The 24,494-nt window shown below is 40.7% G+C and overlaps 1 protein-coding gene across 1 annotated transcript in view; it reads right to left on the bottom strand.

Moving 5' to 3' along the window:
• Positions 1–7,913, bottom strand: part of chrnb3a (cholinergic receptor nicotinic beta 3 subunit a) — an 81,484-nt gene extending 73,571 nt beyond the window's left edge. Inside the window, exons 1-2 of the mRNA XM_067982284.1 lie at positions 7,770–7,913; positions 325–369 (exon numbers count right to left, since the gene is read on the bottom strand). Coding sequence (XP_067838385.1) covers positions 325–369; positions 7,770–7,910 — 186 coding nt within the window. The 5' untranslated portion in view covers positions 7,911–7,913. The remainder of the gene's footprint in view (positions 1–324; positions 370–7,769) is intronic.
• Between the last annotated feature and the right edge of the window lie 16,581 nt (positions 7,914–24,494).

Raw genomic sequence — 24,494 nt, 5'->3', positions numbered from 1 at the left:
AGGGAACGGACAACATTAAATCCCGACATTGGCAACATCTCATAGCCAAGCAGCCTGGAAGTGGAGGTCCGGAGACACGCAGTGCAGTAAATCCACCAAAGACCACAGGTGAGTGGCCACAGGGCAGGATTATTACTTCCACTGCTTCACAGCATTGAGAACAGAAGCTAGATTATTTGATTTGCATGTTATTGACTGCAATGTAATGGAAGTTCCTACTTCTCCAGCTTGACAATAGGAACTGTGTCATTGAATCATAACTAATTGACCATTAGTGTCTGTATTAACATGATGCTTATAGAGGCCAGGAAAGGGTATCCTTACCTGCTTTAACCAAACATTCGTAGTCATCAATTGATTCTTTTCATCCTGTAACAAGAGAGAGTCACTGGTTGATGCAGCACAGACCTGACACTTTCCAAAACTATTTTTAAAATGGTATAATGTAACTTGAGTAAAAGCTTTAAAGTTGAGTATTATCTCTTTTGGCTTTGTTTTAATGCAATTTATGTAACACAATTTGGATGTGAGGAGGTAGTCTCAGAATAAAAGAATCAAAGTATAAAATGTATTAAACAGTTCATCAGGACGTTTTAAACTTAAATAATTTGTCTCCTGTAGTGTTGCTCATGGACACATTTTATTTTAAAAGTCACAGGAAAAGAGACTGAAAGAGTGTCACAAGGTGAGAGACTGAAAGAGTGTCACAAGGTGAGAGACTGAAAGAGTGTAACGCTTTCTTTGGTACACTTTCAGTCTCTCTTTCTGTGACACGGTCAGTCTATATCTTCCTGTTAATCTCTTTCAGTCTCTCTTCCTGTGACTGTTGGTCTCTATCTTTGTGAGATACTCTCAATCTCTCATATTGTGACACACTTTTGGTCTCTCTCATCCTGTCACACTCTTTCAGTCTCACTTATCCTGTGATACTCTTTCAGTCTCTCTCTCTGTCTCTCTCTCCTGTGACACACTTGTTGTCTCTCTATCATAGAATCATAGAAATGAGCCACCCAACCTAATCCCACTTTCCAGCACTTGGTCCGTAACCCTGCAGGTGATGGCATTTCAGGTGCATATCAAGGTACTTTTTAAATGAGTTGAGGGTTTCTGCCTCCACCACCCTTTCAGGCAGTGAGTTCCAGACCCCTTCTGGGTGAAAGATTTTTTCCTCAGCTCCCCTCTAATCCTTCTACCAATTACTTTAAATCTATGCCCTCTGGTTATTGACCTCTCTGCTAAGGGAAATAGGTCCTCCCTATCCACTCTATCTAGGCCCCTCATAATTTTGTACACCTCAATTAAATCCCCCTCAGCCTCCTCTGTTTCAAAGAAAACAATCTTTCCTCATAGCTAAAATTCTCCAGTCCTGGCAACATCCTCGTAAATCTCCTCTGTACCCTCTCTAGTGCAATTACATCCTTCCTGTAATGTGGTGACCAGAACTGTACACAGTACTCAAGCTATGGACTAACGAGTGTTTTATACAGTTCCAGCATAACTTCCCCGCTTTTATATTCTATGCCTTGGCTAATAAAGGAAAGTATTCCATATGCCTTCTTAGCCACCTTATCTACCTGTCCTGCTACCTTCAGGGATCTGTGGACATGCACTCCAAGGTCCCTCACTTCCTCTACACCATTCAGTATCCTCCCATTTATTGTGTATTCCCTTGCCTTGTTTGCCCTTCCCAAATGCATTACCTCACACTTCTCCGGATTGAATTCCATTTGCCATTTTTCTGCCCACCTGACCAGTCCATTGATATCTTCCTGCAGTCTACAGCTTTCCTCCTCACTATCAACCACACAGCCAATTTTTGTATCATCTGCAAACTTCTTGATCATGGCCCCCTACATTTAAGTGTAAATCATTAACATATACCACAAAAAGTAAGGGACCTAGTACTGAGCCCTGTTTCTCTCTATGCCACTCACACATTTTCTCTCATTATCATTTCTCTATCTCTGAGTTTGTCTGAGTTTTTCTCACCATTTCTGTGTAATTCTCACTTAGTTTCTGTAGCCTCCCTTCTGCATATCATCTACTTTCAAAAATGTTCTGTCTTCCTTTTATTCGGCATGCCTCTCATATGCCTTCACTCTTTCTATATGTCGGTCTTTTTTTTTTCCCTATATCTCGTACTTTCTCCTTTATCTTGCACGTATGTAAAGACCTGGAGCAAGATTTGGAGCTCCCAACCTCTGGCAGTTGCAGAGTATATCTCATCTCTCTCTGCGAGATGGAGGGGCTGGGGTATTATCTTGGACAAGGGATGCCAGAGACCAACCTGGATTGGGGGGGGGTGCGGGGAAGCAGACATTGGTAGCTGGGTTGGGAGGGGACAGGGGGTGTAGTTTTGGCTGTGTTAATTGTTAATAACATTGTTGCTGTGTGCTGTATCTGTTTAATTCAAAGTCTTGCATATATCACACACCACAATTTAATGATTGGCTGCGCGTCATTCTTTAAATCTGTCGGTCGCAATTCAATGATTGGTTTAAATAACCAGGATCTATTCAGTTAATCATTCTGATTTGCTCAACTATCCAATTGCTATAATTGCAATCAGGAATGAGGAAGCAACTGTCACAAAACCGACCAATCAAAATACTCAAGTAAATTCTTCAAACTACTTTGGTTTGTCATTTTTCCTCTTCACTCAGGTCAGTATATACAGTTAAAATAACATTTATAACATAACAAACACATTAAAAACATATTTCTGAAAAAAACACCAAAACTATTGGGACGGAAATTGCACTGAGTGGTGAACAGACGTCGTCCGTCGCTCATAAGTAACTAACTCACCCACAAACTTTTAGCGGGCTTCTGGGCGCTAACTTGCTTTAATTGAGAGCTGCAAGAAGGGCAGAGGTCGATCCCGGGCTTCTCTGAGCTGTGAGAGTGGGGAAAGGATCACTCTGTCCCCTCCATCATTCAGCTGTGAGAACCAGGAAGTGAAACTCATAAGAACTAGGAAGCGTCAGATAAGATTAGTAAATGTACTATAAAATCAGATAGAGAAAGCAAAATAAAGAGAGGGTATGATTAAAAGACTGAGATGAAAGAGACAGAAAGACAAAGTTAAAAAAATATTAAAAATAATGTTTTAATGTTTTATTTTTTTAAAATGTCCATAAACTATTAAAATCAGGAGTAACTAGACTCCAGTTTTTAAAAGTTAATTTTCAGTGCCACAGAGATTGTCTGGCAGTCATTAATACTTACCACACTGTTAAAAGTTAGATTAGACCTGATATATTTTTTTTCTGGCGAGTTTCCAGCTGGGCAGAAGAGCAAGTTCACACTGGTCCATTAATTCCAGCCTGCGATATCTCTTTAACACAAAGCTGTCAGATCAGCAGGGAATCAGGAAGAACAAGTTCCGGATTTCCACCTTTGACTACGCGTGTGCGGAACTTGCTCTTTCATTTGCCCTGAAATAGCGGTGTGCGCTGTTAGACTCACCGTTATTTCTTGAGCAATTTCCGGGCCATTAATAAAATCAGTTACTTTTAAAAAGTTTCCCTGCACAGGCCTGCCCCCTCCCCCTGGGCCTGGGGCTTGATTTCTGGCTTAGTGCCAGAGCCCCGGCCTGGGTGCTGAGGAATTCCAGCTCATATTAACAAATTTGGGGGTAGATTTTCAATTTGCTGCCCGGGCGTTAAACTGACATTGTGGATAGACCACCCGTTATAGAAACCGCCCGGTTTTCATTTTGATTGAAGATTGGGCAGAATCTGTACTTGGCCATCGATCCATAACGGCAGTTTTATGATTGGTCGACACGTTTAAAATCTACCCCTTGGCGTGCACGAGGGAAATGCACTGTGGGAAACAGAATTCTTCACCTGCTGTTGTGGCGCTGCAATAATAAATACTGCAAATCTAATATGGGAGGTAAAGCAAAAAGAAAAACATTTTATATCGAAACTGAGACTTGAGAATGTGAAGAACAACGTTATTTGCATCGTAAGCAAGTTTTGTAAAGTGGTAGGTCAATAATATTACAAACATAATTTTGAGGCTCTTGTATCTTTTAGTATCAGTAAGGTGTTGAATAGATTTAGTCAAGTGATACTTTGCTTTGGTGAAATTGCCGTGTGACAGTGATGAGTGATCCAGTGTTACATTTAGACAGCAGCAGCACTATGGTGATCATTATTTACAGTGTGTCAGATAATGTGGAGGACAAATAGCAAGACCGAAGCCATGAGATTAATGTTTGCAAAATTATCACATGAACATTTAACATGTTCATTTACAATCCATTATCCGCTATTGCAACTGAAGCATTAGCCTGTTTGAAGTAAAATGGGCTAACTCCTCTATTGAAATAATAGTGGAATGTTTTAGTTATCTATTAAAAGAGTGATTTCAAGGCTACTTAGAGCGACACAGAAAGTGTTCTGGGATCTGATTCCTCAAAATTCTAGGATGCGATTAGCTGATGGGGTTGTAATCTCTGTTTCTCTAATCTGGCTGAAGGGACTCTACAACATTGCAGTCCTGCATTTGCACATCCATAAAGTTTTTTAATAAAAAGATTTTTATTAATGCAGATTTTACATTTTTGAAAGAAATGTTTCTCCTCTCCTCTGCTGAAGATGCTGAATCTTGCTGAGATAGAGTTATACAGGGGGCCACTCCGACCTTATCCCAGTGCCCATTCTTCACTTGCAATCCCAGAACAGGGGCATTCGTTGTACAGCCTACTTGCCAGCTGCGGCTCTTGCAGACCTCTTTGTATAGTACGCATTAACTGCCCCATCTGCTATTGTACTGCTATGGATGCTGATGCTGCTGTCGTTGCTGCTTCCACCCCTGTAGCTGCAGCCAGTTGCCTTTCAAAATCAGCCACCATCCTTTTGATGAGCAATTGGTGGGTGAGCAGCTGAACAGCGAGGCTATAGTTATACTCTAGAAATAATCTCAGATCGGCATCTGTAGAATGCTCCCTTGACAGGCCTGAATTCTTTGACAGCACCTCCCAAACCCACAACCTCCACCACCTAGAAGGACAAAGGCAGCAGGTGCACGGGAACACCATCCCCTCCAAGTTCCCCTCCAAGCCACGCACCATCCTGACTTGGACATCATCGCTGGGCCAAAATCCTGGAACTCCCTACCTAACAGCAATGTGGGAGAACCTTTACCACGTGGACTGCAGCGGTTCAAGAAGAAGGCCCACCACCACCTTCTCAAAGGCAACTAGGGATGGGCAATAAATGCCAGCCTTGCCAGTGATGCTCATATCCCAAGAGTGAATATAAAAATAAATATGGCCTGGGCATCTCGCTGTGTGTCACACTGAGAACAGTGGCAAAGCAACACTGCACGTGCACAAAGCTTCATTCTTCACCCAGCTAATTTTTAATATTATGAGAGTAAGATGGCTGAAAAAAACTGATACATTTATAAAATTCCCTGGAGTTAAATGGAGCATGCGCACAAATGTGCACTTGTAGAACTTTTTTTCCCTGACCAGACAGTAGTGTGGATTTGGCAGTATAGCTCAGGTCTGCTGAGATCACTTTGTGCAGGCACAATTCTCGACCTGATACCCGCTGTATAACATATCCCTTATTTCTTTTGGCCTGTTAAAATGTAGCTACATTGCTGCATATGCTTTTATTGGGATGTTCATTTTTTTCATGCACCAGTTTGAATTTTCCAAACAGATTTTATCTTAGCTTGCAGAAATAAAGCCATTTTTTCCTGTATCACATCTGCAGATGGGGGCAGAGATTTTCCTCGAAAAAAAAATTAACTGTTGAAATGGAGACAAAGGTATTATTAGACTGCAGGCATCAATAAAACATATATTCCTCAAAATATCTTTTAAGATATTTTAATATTCTTTCATTGGTTTTCATTGGCCAAGGTACATTATCAGGGACAACTATTAAATCCAATCTGAAGTTCATTCCTGTATAAAGCAAGTTACCGATGCCATGTTTTTCAGGGGAAATGCCTTTATCGTTTACTCAGTGGGAAGGAGACACCAATCGGAGGATAGAGCACAGATCTTTTACCAACGGCAGGCTTTGAAGAATGTAGAAACTTATAAATGGAACCCACGTAGCCATTAGGGCTCCTCATGATGACCCCAGTACATAAATGAACAGGAAGGGATACCACTCCATTAACGTGCAGGTGGTTTCCAACCACACAAATGTCCTGCATTATCTAGGAAGCAACCATGATGATTTTATTCTGCAGCTTGAAGGTGCCAAGACAATGACTGGATGGCTATTGGGAGACTGGGCTAGCCTTTGCAACCATGGTTCATGATCCCAGCTGGAAACTCCCTAACAGCAGTGGAGTGTAGATGCAGTAAGGCCCATATCACCACTTAAGTCACTGTGGACATACCGGAGCCGATTTTAACTTGGCGCACAGTGAGCAGTTGCTGGTTGTCTCCAGTGTCAGTGAAGCCCGCCATCTCCGCTCTTTCCAAAATGTTCTCCTGTTCTTTCCAATCTGGCCGTAATATAAGTATGCTAGCAAACTCACTAATTGCCTGCTCCAGGGTGTAGTATCTAGGCTGTTGGTGGGACAAGGGGAATGCTTGATGCAACATGCTGTGATGTGCCAGAGACCATGATGTGACTAGGCCCTTAAATTGAGAAGAACCTACAGGAAGAGAAAAGGACAGACGGTTACAACGTATCTCCAAGTCAATGCCTTAAAGACAGCTAAGAACATAAGGCATTTTGTATGTGTTACAGCTGCTTAGCCGGGGAAAAGGAAGACGAAGGCAGGAAATATGGGAAAGATGTCAAAAAACGGAGGATAATTACTGGATTGTGGCGCCACATCTCCAAACTCAACCTCACCAGTGTCTTCCACCGTTTCTTTCAGGAACAAATTGCGGGCCATTTCTCCACGTGGAGTGAGCTCCTGGTAGCAGGGCCATTGTCTGCTGTGGCCTTCTCTTGTTGGCCCTTAGGTAGTAGGACAGTGAAGAACATTAGGGGAACTCATAACCGCACCAAAATCTTGTTTGACACATTTTCCATGAAGAAGGGAGCAGCAAGTGTGTAAAGTAGAGTCCACTCACCTTTGCACTTCAGTGGATGCCTGAAAACATCTTCTATATCTGTTCTTGGGAACTCCAGACCTTCAAGACCATGTTGACCTGCTCTGCCTTCTCCTTACATGCAGATTTAGCTGGCCGTCGTTGCAGGGGGATGGCTTTATGCCCTAAAAAGAACCATCCTCCTTTGCTGCAATGCCTGCTTTCACCTTGCAGCTATACTTTCTCACAGCTGCAGTTGATCCTGACAGAATGAGAGTGTTCCTTACCCCTTAAAATGGCTGGAGTCTGTTACTAGCAGCCAGTCAGCTTGTAGGCCTGACTCCCTGTGCATGTTGTCCATGTGTAGGGAGCCTGGGCAAACGGAGATTGCAAATAACTGGCGCAGCCCACACTCTGACGCGAATGCACCTGCATCACAGGTGTGCACAACCTCAATTTTTCCTGGATCGCCAAATTGGGGCTAGTGTATATGTTCTGTATCATATAATTTATATTCTCTAACAAATGATAACAAATGTTTTACACTGATAGACTCATGTATCAATGTGTAGATTTCAATTAACGTTGATCATTTTGCAAATTCAGAACCATTACAACTTGTAAGTCACATTTGGACTAGCCCTTAATTTGCCAACTTAAGTCAACTAATGGAAGTATGTTTTAAAAATATCTTTCAATGTCAGTTAAAATGAGAATACATCATTTTCTGAAAATACCAAAGACTTACCACATCCACTAGCTGGGAGATTTCGAGTCCAAACTTTACTTTTATTGTGTCGTTGCAATTTCTAACTGGTCTCACCCATTTCTGGTATCCTCGAAACAAGTTTCTTAGCAGGGTGTCCTCTATCTCTGCGAGCAGCTTCATTGTTCTGGCTGCTAAAACAGTGCATGTTAGAGAATGACGTCAATCACGATGATCATATGGCAAAGCAATAATCGGTGGAAACAACATCACTGCAGAAATGGGGCACTCTGCAAAAAGAAAATGGGCCAATTTTCGTGACTTGTGCCCCATGGAAACAGGTGCAAAGGTCAGGAAAAAGGGGGTGGAGACAAGTTTTACTGGGTCTCTGTCCCCTTTGCACTGTACCCGGGTTTCTGGGGAAAGGGTGAGGTGGAGCAGGGCCTGGGCCTTCAAAAATGACCAAGCACAGCGGTGCCCAAAGAAACCAGGCATTGAGGCTATTGTCGGGACCAGTCTGTGGGGATCGTGGGGTCAGCCTGATGATTAAACACCGTGCAATGTTTCAACACCCCCCCCCCTTCCTAATTCCCTAAGGATGATCTTAGGGCCTTGGGGCATTTCGGCTGTTGCTCTCGAAACACTACTATTTTCCATAACGCACTCCTGGTACCATTCAATGCAAAAGAAAATTCAGCAGAGTGTAAGACGGGCTGCCGATTCGCCAAGACGAATTTCACACCCTATGTCTTTATTGAAATAGGAGACAGTAACATGTTAATGGTTTTTCCACTATTACTGCTAAACGTAACTTCTAGCCTTCAGTGTCACTCAAACGTCAATTATTTCTCAACATTTCCTCTTGCCTTGCAACTTGTGTGAGAAGTTATAACAATTTCTGAAATGTAACCTTAAAATTTGAACGATTCCTATGAAGACTAAAACTGAAACCTAGAAAGCATGACTCATTTTTTCCCTAAAATTTAATCTAAAATATTACAAATGGTTGGGAACAAAATACTAGACTTAAAATTAGGACTACATTTATAAAGACCATATAGATAATTTTATTAAATTGTGTTCCCAGCGGGCAAGGCTCCTTGCTGCCAGAGATTTGGTACAATTACCCCTTATATAACTGAAATAAGACCAAACTTTGATATGATGAGATGAAACCAAAATTGAAGTTATTTCTCATAGAATCATACAGCGCAGAAGGAGGCCATTCGGCCCATCGTGCTTATGTGGGCTCTTTGAAAAAGCCACCAATTAATCCCGCTCCCCCGCCCTTTCCCCACAGCCCTGCAATTTTTTCCTTTTCGAGTATATTTCCTATTCCTTTTTGAAGGTTATTATTGAATTTGCTTCCACCTCCCTTTCAGGCAGTGCATTCCAGATCATAACCACTCGCTACGTAAAAAAAAGTTCTCCTCGTTTCCCTTCTGGTTCTTTGCCAATTACCTTAAGTCTGTGTCCTCTGGTTACCGAACCTCCTGGCAGTGGAAACAATTTTTCCTTACTTACTCTATCAAAACCCTTCAGAATTTTGAACACCTCTATTAAATCTCCCTTTAATCTTCTCTATTCTAAGGAGAAAATTCCCAGCTTCTCTCATCTCCACATAACTGAAGTACCTCAGTTTTTCTAGGACTAAAACAACACGGCTTATTTATGCTTAATAGTTAAACAGCAGTGGGAACAGTAAACTGTTATGACATCATGATATTGGCAACAATGTGCGTAGGTCTATGTTGGTGAACTGATCCAAGCCTTATGGCTTATTGGCCTTGCGTCAAGCGATACAAAGTAAAAGAAAATAAAGAAATCAAATCATTTTTGCATTGCAAAGGGGAGAAAGAGCGACAGAGAAAGGAAGAAAGTGAAATGAGCTGAATGGAAAGGTCCATCAATAATTAATTGAATTGCACAGAATTTACTGCACAGAATCAGGCCATTTGGCCCAACTGGTCTACGCTGGTGCTAATGCTCCACACGAGCCTCCTCCCACCTTACTTCATCTAACCCTATCAGCACGTTCGGGAAAGGAGGAGAGAAAATTTGGGGAACAGAATAGATGAAATGCAGTGAAAAATGCCATAATGAGGCCTGACACTAGTGCATTTCATCTTAGACACTCCGTAATCTTGTCGGAGTTTTTCACTTCTGTGTTCACCAACCCACGAGTTTCTTCCCATTAAAGTGAATAGCAGGAAATTATGGACTGGCAAGTACAGAATTGGAAAATCCTAGCCTCTGTTTTCAGTCTGTGCCACATTCATCAATCTCTCTGGCTGTTTGAGTTCTGACAGCAAATTGCTGCCTGGTTTTCTATTCTTCCATCGACAAGTCTCACACATGATTTGGTAGAACTGTTAATAATGGATGGAGTTTCACTGGTGACATGGGGCTCGATTTTCCCGGGAAATTGTGGGTGCGTTGGGGGCGGGAGGCTCCGAAAATCGGGGAAATCCTGTTCGGGCTGAGGGTCTTGCTCCAACCTGCCGACGTCCGCGTTCCCCACGGACGCACCTGTGTGGTTAGAACGATTTTTAACTTAACTGGGCGGCTTTCCCACAGCTTCTGATTCACGCCTGGTAAAACCAGGCATGAAGGGCCGGATCAGGCAAAAAGAAATGAAATAAATTACATAAAAAACCATTGCACAAAGTTAAAACACAAAATCAACCTACCTTTCCACCCTGCTCCGATGTCCGATGTCTCCCTCTCCGATCTCCCCTTCTTCACCCCCCCCGATGTCTCCTTCTTTACCCCCCAATCTTCCCCCATCTCCTCTTCTCCACCCCCTGATCTTTCCCTCTCCCCCTCTGATCTTTCCCTCTCCCCCCGATCTTCCACTCTCCCCGCTGATCTTCCCCTCTCCCCCCCTGATCTTCCCCTCTCCCCCCCTGATCTTCCCCTCTCCCCCCTGATCTTCCACTCTCCCCCCTGATCTTCCACTCTCCCCCATGATCTTCCACTCTCCCCCCTGATCTTCCCCTCTCCCCCACGATCTTCCACTCTCCCCCACGATCTTCCCCTCTCCCCCCCTGATCTTCCCCTCTCCCCCACGATCTTCTACTCTCCCCCCTGATCTTCCCCTCTCCCCCACGATCTTCCACTCTCCCCCACGATCTTCCACTCTCCCCCCTGATCTTCCCCTCTCCCCCACCATCTTCCACTCTCCCCCACGATTTTCCACTCTCCCCCCCTGATCTTCCCCTCTCCCCCATGATCTTCCCCTCTCCCCCCAGCGCGGGATGACGTCTTGCTCTCTCTTTCTCTCCCCCCCTCCCCCGCCCTCGCGTTGCAGCTCCTGACGGCATGCCGGGCGCGAAACCCGGAGAGCACATTAATCACCATCAATTACGATGCAATCGCGTCGGAAATAGTAAGATTTGTTTCCTTGGGTTTGCCACGTGCACCTTTACCCTCCCCCCGACCCCTGCTGCCAACCCATCACCATTTCAAAATTGAACCCATGATCTCAGGGGCTGATGATATAAATGGCTTTTCAACACTTGGGCCAAATAATGACTTGATCACGTTGATCGAGCAGTTCAAAATCAGTGCAAATGTATTCAATCTGCCTCATTAGATGTTGTTATTTAATCTGATTGAAAATCAGACTCATTGATGATTTAAACTGAACTCCATACAGTAAAAGAAATGCTAATACATTCTTTTAAAGATACAACGTTGTCAGGGTTTTTACATTGTGAGACTAGAAACTCCTAAGTATAATGAAACAGAGCAGATATTACAATGATGGGCAGTACACCTCAAGAGTTAGTAGCCTTTAGGTAATGAGGACCAAAGGAGTTTTTTGGATTATACTTCTGTGAAGACAATGATGGCAAAATGATTACGCCATTGTGAAGTGCACCAGTAAAGGCAATGAGGACCAAAGAAATAGGGCAGTGACGACAATGAATTTTTTTTTTGATTGCACCTCTACGAAGCACCTTGGAACGTTTTTCTACATTGAAGGCGATACATAAATGCAAGTTGTTGTTGGAGGAGGAACTCAAAGAGCAGATTTTTGCTCACTTGGATGAGAGTTTACCTGGATTTTAGAACAACCTAATTTAATAGTCTTAAGCAATCAATACAAGAGAGAGATTCAAACCCCGGAGGCAGTGCGGAGATGACCCACATTGAGAAAGACAAAAGAAATTTGCACTTTTCAGCATTGTAAAAAAAGAACTAAAAGGGGATCTCCAAGCGCTGTAAAAAATAATAAATGATATAGAAAGGGTAAATCTGGCACATTACTTAAAGTTGAACCATGACAGCTAGGTTCAAACTGGCAAAAGGCATTTTTAGCACCAAGGTTATGAAGGTTTCTCACATAAAAAATGAAGAACACATGGAATGGGCTCCCAGATAGAGTAATAGAGGTAAAAATCCCCAGAATCATTTAAGAAATAGTTGAACTTTGTGATGGGGGTTCCATTGGTCTCCTGTTGGAGTCCTCGAGGAATTTTGGGGACAAAGTCTCGAAAACTTCTAGATCTCTTTCAACTTCATCCTTATTCATAAAAAAGAACTTGCATTCATCTAGCATTTTATCTGATTTCTAAGAAACTTCGTAAAGTGCTTCACACACATTTTTTGAAATGCAATGACTATTATTGTGTAGGCAAGCACCACAGCTATTTTTGGCATGATCCCACAAATGGCAATGAGATGAATGACCAGTTAATCTGCTCTTGGCGATGTTGGCTGATGGCAGACTGTTGGCCTGAACAATGGGAGGACTCCCTGCTTTTCTTCAAACATTGCTATCAGGTCTCTGATGTCTACTTGGACCCCCAGAAAAGGCAGACAGGGCCACAGTTTAACATTTGATTTGAAGGATGACAATGCCACACTGGAGTGTCATCTTAGGTTGTTGATTCATGAATTTTGCATGTTCCCTATTTTTTCTTCCACTATTATAATACTTTACATTTAGCCATTTTGATTTTCATCAGCCACTTAAAAATGTTATCTAACTCATTTTGTAAGTCCTTAGATACGTCTTCAGATCCAACATCCCTTCCCCTCCCTCAGCTTGGCATCATCTGTAAAACAGGTCAATTTGCTTCTGAATCCAAGTTATTAATGTAAATTTGAAACAGTACGGGGGCACTGATACCCTTTAAGACATTCTATTCACTACTTTTCTTCCCTCTGTGTGATATAATTTCCCTACCTGCTGCTCCCACCTCTTCAGCAAATTTCTTACTTATTCTGAAGTTTCTCCTTGAATTTCCACCACTTTTACAATAATTGGAATTTATATTTATAGAAATGGCTCCACACACTTCACTGATCCTGATCAGTGGTGGGGTGTTAGGAGAGATGACAGAATGCATGGTTCAAAAGATAGATTTTGGGGAAGCTTTTAAAGTTGGGGAGAGAACTGGCAAGGCAGATGGATTTAGGGAGAGAATTCCAGACAGTAGTTGAGACAATTCAAAGCTCTGTTACTGATAGTGGAGGGAAGAGGGGACACACAGGAGAGCAGAGTCAGAGGCCAAAGGGCATAAGGCTGGGACCTAGGACTGGAGGAAGATGCTGAGATAGGATTGGATGAGGCCATGTAGGGATTTGTTAAATGGGGATAAACATTTTGAGTTTGACACAATGGGGGACAGGGAGCCAGTGGACGTCAGCAATGATGGAGGTCATAGGTGAGTGGGACTTGGTGCGGGGCTGGATGTGGGCAATAGAGATTTGGATGAGTTGTAGTTTGCCAAAAAGGGGCTCAGGAGGATGGCAAGAAGGATGCTGGAGAAGACACATCTAGAGGTAGCAAAGCAGTGGGGATGAGTTAGGAGCGGAGGTGGGTGATGTTGCAGAGATGGATGTAAATTGTCTTGATTATCGATAGGATATGAGGTTTGAAGCTCAGCTCAGAGTTGAATAAAATACCACGGTTCTCTGCTGTCTGGTTCAGTTAGACAGGCAGCTGGGGAGGAGGATGGGTTTTGTAAAGGTATCTAATTCTTAGCAGGAGTTGAGTAAGAGTCTTCTCAATGTTCACTTGGAGGCAGATCCGGCTAATTTGCAAGATGATGTCAGACATGTACTTTGGCAACATAGTTGTATTTTGGACAAGGCAAAAACTAGATTGAAGAGATTTGAATAAGGAACCATGGGAGAAATGAGTATGAACCTTGGAGAGAGGTTAGGGTGCACATTTTGCAGAGGTGGTAACGGTGGCATATAGTTGAATGTAGTGGACGAGAGATAAAGCTGGGTGTCGTTGGCATACATATGGAAACTGATCCCATGACTATGGATAATGTAAATGAGGGACAACATGCAAATGAGGTAAAAGAGACAGTCAAGAATGAAACCTTAGGGTACTCTAGAGGTGACTGTGCAGGGGCAGGAAGAGAAGCCATTTCTAAAGATTGTTGACCTGCATTAGAACAGGCAGTTGTGGATCCAGCCATGAAACTGGACCAATGAGGAAATCTGGTAGAGGAGGATGGAGTGGTCAGTCATGTTAATGCCGTGCAGAGGTTAAGGAAGACCAGGAAGTTTACCATACCACTGTCATAGTCACAAATGATTGACTGGTGATTTTGACCAATGGAGTATCAGTATTATGGACAGGGCAAAAACTGGATTGAAGAGATTTGAATAAGGAACCATGGGAGAAATGAGTATGAACCTTGGAGAGGGTTTAGGGTGCACATTTTGTGGAGGGTGGTAATGGTGGCATTTTTGAATTGGAGGAAAATGGTTCCTGAGCATATAAGACGTTTAAGATGTTAGTGAGCTTCAGGGCAAGGAAAGGTAATTGTGTAGTCAGGAGTTAGATGGGGAGGAGGAGCAAGGAAGCAGGAAATGGGTCCAATGGAGGAGATGAGCCTGGTGATAGTGAGGGAGGAAGATGGTGACAAAACTGCTAAGGAATTAATCATGGAGTGAGGAGTGAGGATTGGAGGGAGAGAAGAGGTGATGACTGAAGCAAATGTGTTAATAGTCTCAGCCTCTGAGATGAAAAAGTCTGTAAATTCTTCCCACTTAGTGTTAAATTGAAGGAAAGGGGTTCGTGAGACAGTTTATTATAAAGATGAGAAGGGTGGGATTGTCCTTCTCCTTCACAATAACCCTGCAGTAATAGGAGGATTTGGCTGTGGAAAAATAGGCATGGTACTGCTTGAACTTTGTCAAAGGATTTCTAGAAGTCTGGGTACACCAGTCTACAACACATTGTAAGACTTTCAACAGTCTACTTGGGATGTCAATCAGATTCATTAGCCAGGATTTCCCCCTTTTGAAGCCATGTTGGCTGTTATTTACTGGGACATTAACAGAGGTAATCCTCAAGTTTACTCATGATGATCAATTCCATAATTTTACCTGATTTGATGCAAGACTAATGGGGATATAATTGGCCTGAGTCTGTTCTATCACCTTTTTTCAAAAGTGGGTACTATGTTAGAAATAAATATTGTTTAATTAATAAATACCTTCTGACCTAGTGATTAAATTGCAGGTTTATAATCACTCTTTGCTAACTACAATTTTTTGTAATTCTTTCCATAGTGCTCATGAGAGAAGCAAAGTTGAAGTGACGATGATCAAAGACTGTGACAGGTTTTCTTTTTATTTGTTCATGGGATGTGGGCGTCGCTGGCGAGGGCGGCATTTATTGCCCATCCCTAAGTGCCCTTGAGAAGGTGGTGGTGAGCCGCCTTCTTGAACCTTCTATTGTCGCCGTCTTCTATTGTGATGTCATGAATACAGATTGACACAATCATATGATTGACAAGAGTGTGCAATACAGGAATCACAGCGTGGATTTAAAGCAGAATCATCAGGGAGTTAAATTTTTTGGCTAATATCTTGAACTTAGCTGCTTAAATGACTATAGGCAGTAATCTCCGATGACATCATAAATTATCAACATAAATGAAAAATGGCAGCAATCTGTAATCATCATCTGAACCCTAAGGCAGATTTCAGTCATTCAATGTATTTGTTTTTTAATAATATATATTATTACGCTAATGAAATGGCAGTTATTATGATGGATATCAACACCAAGGATGCTTTTGATGCATGTCCTAGTTAAAGTATTAAGGACTGTGGCACAGTAGTGCTAGTTTATTCAGTAATTATCCAGGTTTAATTGCCTAAAACAACATATATTACATTAACAGAAAATGTTTTGACTATCACTTACTAATATATCAATAATCATCAGTGAGATGCATCTAAGCTTAGTAGAAATGATATATTGCTTTCTGATGTGAAAAATGTTTTTATCCAATAAAATAAACACTATGTACAATTTTTATGGTAATAGTGCAAAACAGTTACTCTAGGGATATAGATGTGGATCATAAGAGTGTTGAAATGATAGTCAGCATTTAGTATCATAAACACTGTAGTCTGTAGTCAGCATCAAAATATTTGGTCAGCAAGTGAAATGCTTCTATTTCCATCTAGTATTCTTGAAGTGACATCTGTCCAAGGTCATCTTAATAGATGATGAAAGCCAGTGTACAATAGCCTTAGCTTTCAGACCTGCAAAGTTTAAATGTAACTCTGGCACAGTGCTTGCGCCATCCCTAGACATAGATATAGATGTGGTAATGAGGATTACTGTTTATGAGATGTCAAGAGTGAATAGAAACCTTGTGACTTCCTATGATTTGCATAATTGCAATCTACATAAAGCTGTTCTTGCTTGGTAGATTGTTAAAAATGTCATGTGTTTACTTTTACCCTTAATATCAATTAATCTTTCTGATGAGCTAACAAACCAACATTACAACTACATAGCAATTATCATAAAAGTCCTTCCTCAGAAAAGAACAGCATATTGCTCCATAAATTCTCAGTTTTACTGACAATTATGGATCAGAAACTTCAAAGTTTATAGTGTTGGAATAACTGCTGACAGTCTGTTGCAAAGCCAGTGCCTCATAACTGTATTAAAGACCTGAAACATCCGGAGAGTTAGCTGGTGAATTAGAATTTGTTATTTTACCCATGATTTTAGGGTTCCATTAATAACATACTAACTTCATTTAAGTTTCTTGCCTGACGTACTTAATAAAAACCTCATATTAGATTACACCAGAGGAGATTACATGACATTTCCTGAATTCAGATCAAGCAGCATATATTACCATTATTATATTACAATGTCTGCATTAGGAAAAACTCGCTACCACAAGGAATAGTTGAGGTGAATAGCAAAGATGCATTTAAGGGGAAGCTAGATAAGTACATGAGGGAGAAAAGAATAGGATATGCTGATAGGGTGAGATGAAGTAGGGTGGGAGGAGCCTTCTGTGGAGCATAAACACTGGCATAGACCAGTTGGGCCAAATGGCCTGTTTCTGTGCTGTAAATTCTATGTAAGAAAAGGGTTATTTCAATTTCAGGACAAAAAGGAACTGCAACATTCAAAACAAAGAAGTAATCCCAAAATATTTATTGACACTTTAAAAAAATGTTATGCCAGATCGCATATGCTCTATTTCAAATTTCATTAACACTTTTGTAGTAGTACATTATGACTGGATATTTTTATGTATCCATCACTGGCTTTGGTAGGGATGGTGCAGTCAGACGGTGAAAAATGCTGAACCAGTGAAGCCACGCAGCACCAAATAATGTATGAGCTACCAGTGGGGGAATAGCACGAGATAGGACAAGGTTTAATTGACAATGAAGTAATAAAAGATTGGGAAGAATGATGCCACATCCCTGTAGCATTGGTAAAGGTTTAGGAACAAGGCTTCAGCCCATTCTATAAACTAAGGAAGTTGCATGAGTGGTGAGAGTTCAAAGAGAAAAAGGGGAATAGGAAATAATTTTTTTAAACTGTTTTGGTCTTCATATTAAGTGTATTTCATATAGACCTCCACATCTGAGCACATGTCAAATTACTGTACAAATATACAATATCTGTATGATAGAAATTTGTTACAAGCATTAAATGAAGAGAGCTAAATAAAAAGTATCTTGTTTGGTTATAACCATAATAACAAATTGTGTTGACAAATTGTTAAATTAATTGAATTGTTTACATCATGAATCTTCCAACAACTGTTTACATCAGATCTACATATACAATGGATTCCATTGTATTTTTAAATAAACATTTTATTTAATTACTAGGCAGTGTTAGTTCATTTATTATATCAGTTCCGTTTGAAAACTATCTGATCTGTGTAATACAAAGTGGAGTTAAGTACAGATCACCACCACTGCCTCCAAGTCAGGACCCTTCAATATATCTCAAAACTGAAAAAACATCAGTCTTGTGATATAGAGTAGAAATCATATCAGACACTACAAATAACATTATGTGCTGCTATTTATTTCAGTTACCATTGACAACCTCAAGTAAAGGATTTCTATCAATTACTGCTCATTAATTGAGATGTTTAAATGTTAGTGTACTGGATATTTCCATAATGCTTTGGCTGGTACAACACTATCTTTCTAGCCTGTGTGCTATATACTACATCAAATATTTATTATTTATGGCATAACTCTGAATACAAACATATAAAGCAAGTCGTTGTTCTTGGCGAATATGATTCATACGTCATCAGATTAAGACTCGTCCAGATGGTGGAGCACGGAGTCAGTTAAAGCAATGTTTCTCCACTGTCCCTTGAGACAATATCTAGTTTCGTTTTATAATCCAATTGATTAAAAAAAAAACACCAGCTCTTTCTCGTTGATATTCATCCTTTTCTATAACCTATGCACTGCGTTCCCTTCATCTGGAACGAAGTGAAGAGTTCCCTATTAATAATATTTCACTTTAGGATGTCCTTTACACTCGCCCACCTCGGGAATCTGGCGTTCTCCAGGGACATCTCGCAGGACATTAACTCCAAATGATGCTGCATGTATTCTAAATATTAATCTCAACCCCGGCAGTTAAAAGATGGGGGTAAACAGGACACCAAAGTAAAGATAGGCGAGTAAAGTCAGTCTTTGTGTGAGTGGAGTCATTGGGACTGTGGAGTCAAGTAAATATTTCCCAAACAACCTTTGACAGCATTCTCCATCTTTTTATGGCTGGTTCCTGCTCAGTCCGACATGGCAAGTCTGTCTCATATACTCATCTATATGCCACCCGTCCGAATCTAATTCAATCAGCTCATCTTTTAACTGTTAACAAACCTGCGAGCGATTACATGGACTAAAAGTCACCTTATAAAAATCCTATTTTTTTTCAATCTTATTTAATTTCAAATTCCAGATTCCAGTCTGGACATTTAATAGCAGGGATACAGACACTTACCTGTGATACCAGGCAGGGTCAGAACACATATAATCTGGGCTAGTAGCAGCTGCATGTCACCTCTTCAAGGGCTGCGACTACAAACTCTCAGCCTTGCGATACAATCACTGAATCATTCCTCAGCCCGTGACTGGACTCCAATTTCCCTGAGCCCCATGTGGGTAAGGAGGCAGATCATAATAACAAGCGAAAACAAATAGATCGAAAAGCACCCCATGGGGGTTATGTGCAATGACTGATCGCGTTAGCACGACCGGACTGCACAGTTTGCTTTTTTTTTGAAGAATCCTCCAGTCTCAGAGAGAGAGAAATTGAACTTCATCGATTTTCCCCTGCGCTGAACGACAAGGGGAACACCCTGGGTCCTAATTGCCGTCGTGCTCTGATCATGGAAATTTAACTTCAAAGCTGAAGATGTTTCATGGTTCCCCCGTGCACACTGCAAGGCATCATTCATCTACCGAGCTCGAATCGTCTTTAGTCAATGAACTGCATTTTACTTAGAATTTATGTGTAATTAATTATGCCACATAAGCGCTTGTTAATATAAGAATAAACGCCTTAATGTCATAAAATTGAACACCGTGTGTGCATGTTTCTGTATGTGGGGGAGGTGTTACAATAATTAGTAAGGATTTTTTTTACATAATAGTGTGAATGGAAGTAGTAATAGTTACTGTGTGTAGCAAATGTGTAAAACAGAAACAGAAAATGCTGGGGAAAAAAACACCCAGCAAGTCAGTGTCTGTGGAGAGAGCAGACAACGTTTCAGGTGTGCATCCTTCATCAGAATTAGAAATATTACAGATGAACAACATTTAAAAAGGAACAGAGCAAAGGGATGGACAGGGGGGAAGACACACACGGGAGGGGAAGTATTACGACTTTTAAGGTGCTTACATGGAAAACAGAAGATGATAAATGGCTGAAATTGTATTGACATGGGGTAATAGCAAGAATAGAGGGACATTTAAAGAGACATCATGTAACAAGCAAAGGGTGTGGGGGTAAGGCAGGTACAAATGGAAAGTGGGAGGGGGGGGGGTGGTGATTGGCAAAGAGCAACAGATTCCAGCAGCCAAGGAGCCTGATAGAAGGAAAAAGCAGGTCAACATGGGGGTCCAGATCCCAGCCACATGTAACGTCTTCATACAACAGGTTACATATAATTACATAAAGTTTACAGCACAGAAACGGACCATTCTGCACAATGAGTCTATGCCGGTGTTTATGCTCCACTGGAGCCTCCTCCCACTCTATTTATTTAATCTCACCCAATCGACTTGTCCTTCTGTTCCTTTCTTCCTCAGGAAATTATCTAGCTTCCCATTAGCGAGGTTGGTGTTAAGCAGTCTCCCTGGCCTATAGAATAACACAGCACAGAGGGAGGCCATTTGGCCCATCATGCATGTGCTGGCTCTTTGAAAGAGCTATCCAATTAGTTCCACTCCCCTGCTTTTTCCCTGTAGCCCTACAGATGTTCCCCTTCAAGTATTTATCCAATTCCCTTTTGAAAGTTACTATTGAATCTGTTTCCACCACCCTTTCAGGCAGTACATTCCAGATCATAACAACTGGCTGCTAAATTGTTTTTCTTCCATGTTCCCTCTGGTTCTTTTACCAATCACCTTAAATCTGTGTCCTCTGGTTACTGACCCTTCTGCCACTGGAAACAGTTTCGTCTTATTTACTCTTTCAAAACCCTTCATGATTTTGAAGGTCTCTATCAAATCCACCCTTAAGCACCCCTTGGCCTGCAAACTTAACTTGGTTTCTGCTCTGCTGGGCAAGGTGATGAATTTAGCTACAACCCGTGGTTGAGATACAAGTGACCACTGTTATCTCTGCACTACTCGTGAGATCAGATGCCCTCACCCGTCTGAAATTTGGAGCCTGCACACCACTGCAATTCCGATTTGATCTCAGCCACTGAGATCAGCACCGTGGACAGCGCAAGTGTTCAGATTTAGCCCATTCACTGGCAGTCGCTCAGAGTTAACCTCAGCAAATGAGATCAGTGAACCGTACAACAATCCAGATTGAAACCCTAATGCGCTCTGTTGAAGACTGGATTGTAGACAACATATTAGTTCAGACTTAATCCCCAACAAACGCACTCCTCCAGATCAGAGTTAGTTTCCTGCCTCTTCCGCTGCGTTGGAAGACCTGGGGCCAGATTTCTAAACGGATCTCTGATCTGCTTTCCCCCCTTCGCTGCAATTAACTCTGCCCTCTATTTAACAACAATCATTTTGACTGCAAAGTTATTGGAAAAAACATTTTTCTTCCGAGGTTTATTGTCAAATGAGCACATATATCCCTCTCAACCCAACGCTGAGATTGTCAGAATATCCCTTAGCCTGTCTTGTAAATATTTTCGCGTCCGCTTGATTCGAGGAATCGTTAAAAAGTGGGGACAAAAATATTTAACGATTCTGGGAGGCTATTTTAAAGGTCCCCGGATCTGTAGACGTTCCTGACCAAATTGCGCTGAAATAAACACTAGTCCTGGACTATTATGTATAACTGATAATAGCCCTGCATTTTTACTGGAGATCCCTATTACTGAAAATAATACCATCTGCTTCGTTTACTGTTATAACATAATTAATAGTCAGATTAATAGTCCGATATGCTACTGACAATAATTGCCTCTTCTAGAAAGCCAAACAAATTTCTTGAATCAATACCTAGAGTTTAGATAGAGACTTATAATATTGTAATTTATTAATAAGAATGATTTATGGGGCGGGGGGGAGAACTCCCTCTGCACCAAGTGCAGCGAAATCTAATAGTCACCACACACAGGAAATCTCTCACTCCTCCCGCTCATGACTCCTATCAGAGAGCTAGCTTTATGTTCGTTCAAACCCCAGAATTGAATGCAGAGCACGTCTACTAAGATCAGTACAATACTTCAGCACTGTGCACTATTACTTGGGCTAATGTGACATAAATGCAAGTTCTTCACTCTTTCTTGATGTTTCACGTTTTTGATGGATTGACAATCATTGGTGCGCCTCTGAGATTACAACTTCACCTACCAGATAGCCTTGTACAATCACACCTTACTGAGGTTAATGCCCTCCAAACTCTGATACTATCACAAAATCTTAATACCTTACCTTTCAAATCGGTTTTGGTAATTATTATTGAAAAAATTCCATCCAAGTCCTGAACTAACAAAACTTAGTAATTAGTACCTTGCATTTCCAATAGAAAGCATTATTTCTATTATAAGCCTTAATTATAAATTGCTGAGATAAATATTATTAATTTGTACAGGAGAATTATTCACTTTAAAACTTACTTAATTAGCATCTTCTGTTTAATTCCTGTATTTTAGTAGACACTCCATTTTGGTTACATTGAGGCACCTGGGCTAATAAACAATACGGTGCTGTGATTAATACCATACTTTTCTAACAGATGGCTCAGAAGTTTTGCAAATTATTGGGATTGATAACGTCCTTTGTTAGCACAATATTACAAATTATTTAGATTTATAACCTGCATCTGTAATACTGTGCCCTGTAGCACTATAGATTACTGTGATTTATTATCGGCAGGTCTAATAGAGTCCTATAGTATTAAAATGAACAGGATTTTTAACATGACATTCTAGCCAGGAGTCCAGCATTAGTGTACATTCCTCATATTAGCACCCTATATTTCTAACAAAGAGCCATAGAATCTTACTCATTTGGAGGTTAGGCCGGTGAAGTTCTACAAAGATCAGGACCATGAACAAAATAGCAACCCAGAGCTATGCACTAATACCCATTGATAGAATTAATATCCTATGTTTCTACTGTAGAGTCTTGCATTACAATGACTAAGATTAAGAACCTGTATATCTACCAGTGGGTCCAATACTACAATAAATCATTGGGATTAACAATTTCTATTTCTACCAAATTTCATTTAAACAGTACCCACTCATTCAGGCACTAGGCTCCTGCTTTCTGGAATTCTTTGCTCAATTTTCTCCATCTTGCCACCTTCCTGCTTTCAAAAACCTCCTCAAGGCCTCCTCTTTGACTGTGCCTTCCATTCTCCATCCTGGCCTCTTCATTTCTTTCAATTTTCCCCATGCTCAGCATCCACCGTATCCTTTGCCCTTCTTATTGTAAAGTACTCTGAGATGCCTTCTGCACGCGAGGAGCACTATATAGATGCAAGTTGTCCTTGTATACTGTATGGTAATTGCTGCCCTTCTAAAGTTACTGAGATCAGTTGGTTGTACTTCTACTGTGTAATAGAGATTAATATCCTCCATCTGTATGAGAGACATGCCCTACTATATGCTACTGTGATTAATTACTTCACCTTCTACCATCAATTCTTCTATTGTTATCCAAGACAAGGGTAATACCTGAATTTTTTTTTAATTACTGCGGCTAGTATTAGTACAATATATAGTGGTTCATACCCCATATTACTACTTGGGAATCCTATGCTATTGAACTTAACTACAATTAATGCACCTCATCATTTTTGTTCTATTGTACATCACCATAGTTTTGCTTATGAGCCCAACTCTACTATCATAATCATTTTTAGAGGTCCTGCACTATTATGTTTTAAAGCTTATCACTATCACAAGATATTGCTGTGCTACCACACATTACTAAGTTACTGCCCTATATTTCTGTTACAAACACTGCATTAGTGAAATGAAAGTATGTCATTTGTGCTAGAAATTCACTTGTCCACATTACTTACATTAATATTCCGCATTTCAGCTTGAGATTTATGCATTATTGCCCATTAATATGACTGATAACCTATCCTTTCACGGTGGTCCATGCACTATTATACGTTAGTGAGTTATGAAACATTACACATTATTGTGATCAATAGTCTCGATTTCTTAGTTCACTGTATGATTAATAAATTACCAAAACTAATATTCTCAATTTGTACTAGCTATTTCAGCAATATTCCCTATTACTAATAATAATACAATACATTTTTGCTAGATTTAACTGCATTATAACATAATTCAATTAATAGCCTTTATCTCTTAACACATCACATACACTAATGTCTTGCAATTCTACCCAGTATTGATACTTCAGATACACACACCATTATATTACACAGATTTGAATCCTCAATATTATAAGCGTTCCCTGCGCTATTGCATATCACAAAGGTTCTTATTCTGCAATTCCACCATAGGGCCCTACAAATTATAGAGACTAACACCCTGTATTTCTACTTGGCAATCCTGCCAATTAAATATTGTTGAATTAAATTACAGCAGAAATCTCAGCTCTGCTCCAAAGTATTGATTTTAATGCTTTTCATTTCTATCATAGGTTACTGATACAAACTATTATTTTCTTTCTTGCTTTTCAAAAATAGATCTCTATTATACACGGACAATTGCACTTTGCATTTCAATATGGTACATTGTGTTGCTATCAATTACAAGGATTAATACTGCAGAACTATTTACCACAGGGAAAAAAATAAATCAGTGAGAA

This window comes from Heptranchias perlo, chromosome 4, assembly GCF_035084215.1.
Source record: "Heptranchias perlo isolate sHepPer1 chromosome 4, sHepPer1.hap1, whole genome shotgun sequence".
In the NCBI taxonomy this organism is placed as follows: domain Eukaryota; kingdom Metazoa; phylum Chordata; class Chondrichthyes; order Hexanchiformes; family Hexanchidae; genus Heptranchias; species Heptranchias perlo.
The sequence above is the reverse complement of the archived record's forward strand: the minus strand, read 5'-3'. Positions and strand labels throughout refer to the sequence as shown.